The sequence below is a fragment of the Amphiura filiformis genome, chromosome 8, assembly GCF_039555335.1.
Source record: "Amphiura filiformis chromosome 8, Afil_fr2py, whole genome shotgun sequence".
In the NCBI taxonomy this organism is placed as follows: Eukaryota; Metazoa; Echinodermata; class Ophiuroidea; order Amphilepidida; family Amphiuridae; genus Amphiura; species Amphiura filiformis.
Window position 1 is genome coordinate 20,649,764 of NC_092635.1, and position 8,405 is coordinate 20,658,168.

Below are 8,405 nucleotides of genomic sequence, written 5' to 3' on the forward strand. Positions count from 1 at the left end.
TATAAACATGAAATAAGATCATCCTGAAAATTTAAGCGATTTTGTTGACATACAACAAAAAATATAAGACCTTTGGTTTGTTTGGTGGAACCCCAAGCATGATCATAAAGTCAGCACAGAAAGTAACGCAGCTGTTATAAATACGCCTACCGTATGTCATTTGAACAACTTTCTTGGTGCTTTAGGACACCACACTTTGACCCTGACAGGGTTATGAGTTGAATGACGTAACTGTTAGGCCACTGTGCTCTTCTAGACTAAATTTTCTTCAATTCTATTTTTATGTCTAACAGATAATCCAGATGACTATGTCAAGTTATTGATAAACAACTTCAAGGCTGCCAGTCACTGCAAGTTTACAGCCATGTCTTTGCGGAGATTCCTTTTCCAGGCTTGTATCAGCCGTTGTAACTCTTCTGCTCGGCACCTGAGCCCATATCGATATCCATTTACTGGCATAGGCATATCAGAACCACCGAACTTCAGCATCCAGGCAAAATTAGCATCTACCAGAAAGACCATCACAGTTGACAATAAAAAACCAACAGGACGTGAGGTAACCGATGATGACGATACATGGAATCATGAGCCAAATGAGAATTGGGATGCGGCTGGAGATGAAGACAATAGAAGAAGACAATGGAGAAGTAGGCCAAATAGAAATACATTGATGACACACTATGCATTGGATGTAATATCTAATCGCGATACAAAGCGACGCACCGATTTGTCAATTCGCACAAAGCCAAAGAATCATAGAAACAGTAACCAAGGAAGAGCAAAGAAGCAAGTTCAAGTTTCAAGGTTAAAGAATGTGCAGAAGAATGAGGATGATGGATTTGGTGGGTTTGAAGATATTAATGGAGTGGAGGATGATAATGGTGATGAGGATGGAGGTGATATTGGTAGTTACTTCAGGGTGTATAAGATGAAGAAATCAATCGGACTCTTTATGTTACAATCCAGTGGATATAACAACTCTTGCATGGTTAAGGTACTCAAACACCAGACCAAGTCTTATGATGCTAAAACAGATGATGCCAATGTGATTCAGCTGGTTGAGTGTTGTACAAAAAATCACCACAAAGTACCTTCAAATGTTCTCAAGGCTGGTGTAAAGAGTCTGTGTAAAATTCCTGCTGATAAACTTGATATATTAGTAGGGTTTGAATTACCATTTTTACTACCCAAAGTGGCATGTGAATCAGTTGAAACGTTAACTAGTGATGTGGTATGTGACCTTCTTCTTGCAATGATATGTCTTCATTGCAAATTGTCATCAGATGAAGCTGAAATCCTGGACAAAGAATGTCTTAAACATCTGAATTCATGGGACCTCAAAACCATGTTATTGGTGTCTGATTGCTGGCTTCACCTTGGTCCTGAATTCAAACTCTCTTACCATGAAGACATGACTGAGCTGGTCGTCAATGATATCTATTACGGTACAGAGTTGACGGAACAAGACGTGGTGCAGTTGTTTTACATCATGAGGTTATCTAAGACTTGTCTAAAGGTTAGAGGGGTCTACACGAAGTTGTTGAAGATTGTAACTAGTTCCCTCAACTCTTTGTCCTGGAGTGAGATTTCCAACATTTGTTTCAGTATGGTCAAAGTAAAGGTCTTCAAAGAAGAGCAGGATAGAAATTTTCTGAATGCTCTGAGCGAAAAGTTCATAGATGGACTTAGAAACAAGGAAGTTGATATGTATGCCACTACAGGAATCATGCGCTGTTTAGCACGTTGTTATTATGAAGATGAGAAGGCGTTTGACGCTCTTGCTGAATATTTGACGCCCATAATCCAGGGTGGGCAGGATGCCGACACAAGTGGGAATTACACAAAATTGCACATTGGACATGTTGCTATGGCATTTGCCAAAGTAAGAATGTTTCACAAGCCTCTCATGGATGCTATAGTGGATCATGTATTGTATTCAGATTCAAGACATAGGACCAAAGATGTGAACCTGATCCTGTGGGCATTTGGACGTTTACATTACAAGCCAGAGGAGCATTCTGATCGGTTCTTCCAACAGTTGATTCAGGAGCTGAGGTTCAAGGAGTTCTCAAAGGAAATGTACCCAGAAACATTCCTAGGAAGTTTGGTTTCTCTGACGTTTCTTGGGTATTATCCTGATGTGTTGATCAATCAAGTCTTCAGTCCTGCCTATCTGCAGATTTGTGATGGTGAGTAGCATATAATAATGTTCATCCTTGTTATCGGATCAGACCCTCACTTGTCCATATGTTGATATGTATCGCAGGGTCTTAGCTAGAAATTGAGGGTTGCCAGTCATTTGAAAAAAAGTGCCTGTCCCAATTTGACCTTTAAAACATTTACCAGATGTCTATAGCCCATTGGGGGTTCAAAGAGTTCAAATATTTGCTTATATGGCCTTGTTCTATAAACTGGGTTTACTGAAAAGGTCAATTAGCTTCTCAAAACATACAATTTATAATATAGCATCTGTCAAAGGCATTAATTTTGCCCGTCCCAGGAGCAAACTCCCTGTCTAAAATGACGGCCAGACGGGTGGCTAGCTAAGACCCTGATGTATCGTCAGATCTATCCAAAACACCTAACCCGTAGCAAATCATTTCCCATTACCCTACAATCAGCATGTTTCTACTGAGCAAACGGTTACGGGTTAATTCAAGTTAATGCGGGGCGATGTAAGGAATACGCTTTAACAGCTCCAGAAGAAACAGATCGGGTGAAGGTGAATGCGGGGTGATGCGAGTGAACCTCACCATTAACTGTCAACCACCTTTTGAGGTGGTTAATAGTGGTAAATATGCAACTTCCTGTGCCGCGCACCAAATTTTCACCCGAACTGTTTCTACTGAGAATGTTACTGCGTGAAGATTTCGTGGGTGACACATGAAATTAGCCTACTACAATACAGCAGAAGCATTCAAAATCTGACCTGGAAGGTCATTAAAAATATTTTCTGGACTTCCACCTTCCACACTACATAGTGAATTATTACCCTGCATTTAAAGCCTTGGTGACGCCATCGTGTTGTGCCCTTGAGTTAGGCACCTTGAGTTTGGCACTTTAACTCGGTTATTCCTCTCCATCTAGGTGTATAAGTGGGTAACAGCATTCTTAAATGCTGGGAAGGTAACAGACTCAGAGGAGTAACAGAGGTGTGGCAATCCCCCCAACAACATTTCACGGTGGAGTCTGGCCTAATCGCTAACGAAAGAGAGATGGCACTCCGTCCTGTAAAAAATACAGGTTCGACTCCTTTGCCTTTATTTAAAGCCCATTAGAAACGACCCAATGAAGGTGAGAGGATTAAAATGTGGATGAGAGTGAATTTGCAGTCTTGTTTGTTTATGTCTGAATTCAATTGACTCATGTATATTCATCATTAAAATTTTATACTTCGATGCAAAGCCAATCAAAAGAAATACACACACATGTAAGGAAGGTTAAGTGACCAACATCTACAATCCACTCAAATAAAATCAATATAGTTACTAAAAAGTTTTAGACAAAAAAATAACAAACAATTGTTTTCCCAATTGAACCTTTTAAGGTTCAATTGGGAAAACAATTGAAATATTGGGAAGAAAACAATTGAAATATTGAAATATTGGGAAGAAAACAATTGGAATATTGGGAAGAAAATATTGAAATATTGGGAAGAAAATATTGAAATATTGAAATATTGGGAAGAAAATATTGGGAAGAAAATAGCAGCCTATATATCCACATGTAAAAACCTGATAAACATTTAACAGTAAAATGTATCAACACAAATGACTATTTATAATTGCAATTATTTGTACTTTACTTCCTAGAGCACATGAGAAAGGCTGGTTTGGATCCTTTATGCAGACATCTATTCACATTAGACTGTTCTGTTGCCTTGGAATGCCCTGATTACCATGGGAACAGGCTACCAGAGGTAAGGAGGAGGGTTTTCCTGCAAATTCCTGGGGAGGGGGAACTGGGATGAAAATTGGGACTAGCTTTTTCCTCCAGGCTACAATGCCAAATAGATAATGTTGTTGTACTGCCAGTAGTGTAAAATGGACTAACTTTAAAATTGAAACAGAAACAAGTTTTCCATTTAGTTTTAAATATCAAAATTGGTTTGCATACCACATGCAGAACTGGAAGAATGCATTGGATGATGCTCCAATTTGTTTTACATGATTATTTGCTACTTTGTTGTTCAGTATTTCTCTTATTTCTGATTCTCAACAGCATTTTATCAAGATGTACAAGGATGTCAAACATGGCTCTGAGTTACACACACAAAAGATGGAAAGGACTGGAAGAAGTAGTGAAATCATACGATTGCTGCGTGAAATGACAGGACACAATGACTATGTGAAGATCCGTCCTGTTCTACCACACATCAAAACCCCAGCAGGTATTTGTAGTACAGTACACAATTTTGAGAATTTCATCCACTATAAACATTGCAGTGTTCATGCATTGTGCTTCATGAGCCAATAGATTGTTCCAGAAGATTTCAGTGATTTCAAATGATTTGAAACAGTAAGAGGATGGGGGCCTTGCTGCAATATAACACTGGTTGTTGATTGCTATGAAGTTGGGGGAACGCTTTTGATAAATTCAGTAAAAGTTATATCAAGCGCGCTTGGAGATTAAGAACAGAAATAATTAACTCTAGCAAGTAATCACTATTATGAAGTTGACACTTATTCATGAATGGCCTAAATGTACATAAATATGACATGTTTAATTTAATATCTGTAAATAATTCTTATGTTTTTGATGGAGAACTTGCACTTACACTTATTTTGTGATGGTTATTATCTTTTATATGTTTAAACTTTTTATGTACTGTAATATTGATGTGGACGCACCATCGGGTAGATGAGTGCCACTGTTGTAAAAGTGAAGATTCCAAATAAATCTATCTATCTATGTGGAAGATTTTGGTCCACTAAATATCACTCAACTTTGCATGTGAATAAATTATGGGGTACACACAATTATTGCCAAAATATTCAAAATTTCACCCATACAAGGTGGGTGGGCCAATTGTAACACAGGTGTTTTCTACCTCCTATTGAGGCCCATCATCCAAACATTCTAATTCCAAGTTATGAGTTAAATTGCTCCAGTGTTTTAGATTCTAGAACAGAGATGACACTTTCAGGAAATTCCCTGATTTCAGGAAATTGTAAAGAAAATCTACTGATTTCAGGAAATATTTGCTCTACCCTTCCTGTGCAAAAGAATATGGAAAAGAGTGTTTTCAGGATTTTTCCATGTTTTTCAGGAAATTTTGACAACATCAAGTGGCATCTCGGCCAGAAGCAAAAATGCATATAACTATCATATGGCCCATAGAACAGTGCATAAGTTCTGTAGTGGTAACCACCGAGCACCAAATTACCATGTTTTTGTTTGTACCACCTAAAAGAAACATATTTATTAAAAATTCTTGAATTAGAGAAGAAATGTAACTTTACTCAACAGATCTCAAAAATGACTTCAACTCTTATTGAGCAAATTTTAAATACTATTGTATCACATGTTGTCATAAAAACAACCAACATTTTTCATAGTTGTTATAATATCTTTGTATTTCTAGATATTGAGGTCCACCTAGACTCTCAGGGCAAGCCAGTATTACCACACAGTTTTCAATCGGATGCCGGCCGAAATCTAACCAACGTATCCATTCCGTACTATAAACTAGATGAGTTTGTCAAAGAGGCTGCAGAGACTAGCAATGCACCAGGAATTCACAGGTATATTCAGATACTGATTTATGATACTCTCCAACCTGGTTTCTTTCAGAAAAACTTGTATTAGTCCCAATTGACAATGACAGGGCCATGGAAGGACATGCACACCTTTCTCTATGCCAAAACAAGAAAACATTACAAAAGTTTTCATTTTCCAGATTCAAAATTTTGTGCAGTTTTAAAGATATTTCCCTTGGTAATTTAGTCTCCCTTCTGGTAATTTACTCTACCTTCCTTCCCCTTTCCCTCAAGAAAATAATGACACTGTCACTGCAAGGTATTTAGAGGAAGCAAACAAGGGTTGCCGAATGTGAAGCGGAACTCTGTAGTATATAAGATAACCATCAGCTGAAGACAAACTTCATTGCTAACTACCAACCATCTTGAACTATGCTTGGAGTTTGGAATACAAACCCAAATATTGATGAAGTCCAATGAACAAAACAAGAACTTTTTGCTTGGGGGGGGGGGGGATTAAAATTGATGTATCCCTAAGCTCTTAACATCAAAGTTAATATTGATGTTAATTTGACCCACTTCTGTGAATGATACTGACTTCAATAATTATTTGTCTCAACCACAAAATCTGTTAAGACTTTCATAGTTGTCCAGTTAACAAGTTACATAATCAAGACTAAACCAGAGTACTTACCCCCATTCAAACACCAATTCAGGTGCAATTCCTGTTCCCTATATGTTAATGTTTATGGGTGCATGTTATTTTTCAGGCTTGCTGTGCTCATAAATACACCACTTCACTATCATTGCAACTCGGAACAACTCCTTGGAGCCCATGTCATGAAGAAGAGGCAACTGAAGAAAGTAGGATACACAATTGTGGAGGTATGTACTGACAGCTACAACACATTCTTGATCCAGATATCATTGTAGGGTATGGGGGATATAGCATATTAGCCAGATTATTGAGAAGTGACCAAGTCTCTTTCAAAGCTATTAATATGAATCCCCACCATATAATTTTGTAAAATACAAAAAAAAGTAAAAAATGTGATGTTATTTGAAAGTCAACATTTTTGTTTTGATCATGTCTGTTGATGTTACAACAAAACAGATGATGCAGGCCACGCACTTGCTACTGCATGAAGGGTTGCATGCAGTGCCTTACGCAACAGTGATTGCACACTTTATGCAGTATTTTGGGTCCATACATGAAGGACTTGCATGATGTTCACTACATTGCAGCAACTGATCAGTGATAACTGGGGGAAAGGTATAAAGACATAGTGCAGGTGAATAGTTTTCAAAAGATTAAAGTGTCAGTGGTTAACATGTTGCTCATAATCATCATTATGTAATGTTGTTTTCAATCTAGATCCCGCATTTTGAATGGACAGAACTGAACACCAGAATGGCAAAAATGAACTACCTTAAGAACAAACTCCAAGATGCTTGTGAGGAATGAAGTTGCAAGTTCAGGAAAAAACCTTTGCACAACATTTGTGGGGAAATGGAAGCAGAACAAAACATTGATTTGTAAATTGAAGTCAGATTAGAAGTTAAAGGCATAACAACAGGTGTATTACCAAAAAAGAAAAAAAATTTACCAGCAGCTTGTTTCTCTAAGACTAGATATTCATCTTATGATTGGTCTAAAATGGCTAAATCAATCAAAAGATTGATAGTGGCTCTGTAGAATGACCAGGCCCCTGATCATGATAACTATTTTTTTTACCAATTTAATCAGACTTTTAACCCTCCCCCCATAGCAAAAGGAATTATGTTTATAGGACATATCAAACTGTTGGTGTACTCCCTTTAAGATTAGAATGTATCTTGTTGCAAAATTATGATCTATATCAAAATGTAATAAAATAGCAATAAGATAAAAAAATGGTAATTTGAAATGTGAATCTACCTATAACTGAAAGCAATGTTGGCAATTATGTCCTCATTTTGAATGATGGAGTCACATGTTTCCCACCAGCTGATCTTGTTGAATGATAAATAATATTGTACAAGAATTTTTTATTACCAGAATTGCCCTGGAATTATAATTGTTGAGCCTTTTAATTTGTGTTGGTGATCGATTGTTAGTCAATGTGACCAATGAATTATAAAGCTTCAAAGTATATTGATGAGGAATGTGTTGCATATTGCTACAACATTACCAATTGACCTTTTCGGTTAATTCCATAAGACCCGAGATGTCATCATTTGAACATGGTTACTGAGCATTGCAAGTCGGCATGACGTCAAATGACGACATCTTGGGTCAAACCACAAGGAATTATGGGATTTACTGAAAAGGTCAATTTCAGTATTAGAAATCACATTAATGAATGTGATCATTATCAATTTGAAAAGAAAACAAGACAATATAAATGATACTGATAAATCTGGGCAAAAACACAATGTCAAATTGCACTAACAATAAAAACCAGTGAAATTGGGACAGTTTTATACTCATTATTGTTTTTGTTATTTCAGATTTCTAAATGGAAATATGACATGTCCATTTAGAGTACCTTCTGTGTGGGTTTTGAATGTAGGTATTATGTATCCTTAATTTGACTTTATACGAGGGGGTATCCAAAAGTTTTTGACATCACCCAGAAGTGAAAGAGCTATACCGATGAAATTTTGTCAGTGTAATCACGGGTCCTTATGTACATTAGGGTGGGGCGAAGAAAGACTTTTTTTCTC

General features: G+C 37.2%; 1 protein-coding gene across 1 annotated transcript; it reads left to right on the forward strand.

The window, feature by feature from the left end:
• Window positions 1-298: 298 nt before the first annotated feature.
• LOC140158785 (FAST kinase domain-containing protein 5, mitochondrial-like) lies at window positions 299-8,151 on the forward strand. Its single transcript, XM_072182001.1, has 6 exons — window positions 299-2,189; window positions 3,813-3,919; window positions 4,222-4,390; window positions 5,585-5,744; window positions 6,470-6,584; window positions 7,075-8,151. Exons 1-6 carry the CDS (start codon window positions 365-367, stop codon window positions 7,162-7,164), a joined length of 2,466 nt encoding a protein of 821 aa, XP_072038102.1. The 5' UTR covers window positions 299-364; the 3' UTR covers window positions 7,165-8,151.
• The last annotated feature ends 254 nt before the right edge of the window (window positions 8,152-8,405 follow it).

Excerpts from the sequence above, each read along its gene's own strand:
- LOC140158785 (XM_072182001.1), top strand. The coding sequence starts at position 365 with ATGTCTTTGCGGAGATTCCTTTTCCAGGCTTGTATCAGCCGTTGTAAC. Across the intron at positions 2,190-3,812 it reads CTATCTGCAGATTTGTGATG|AGCACATGAGAAAGGCTGGT; the intron begins GTGAGTAGCATA and ends TTTACTTCCTAG. Across the intron at positions 3,920-4,221 it reads ATGGGAACAGGCTACCAGAG|CATTTTATCAAGATGTACAA; the intron begins GTAAGGAGGAGG and ends GATTCTCAACAG.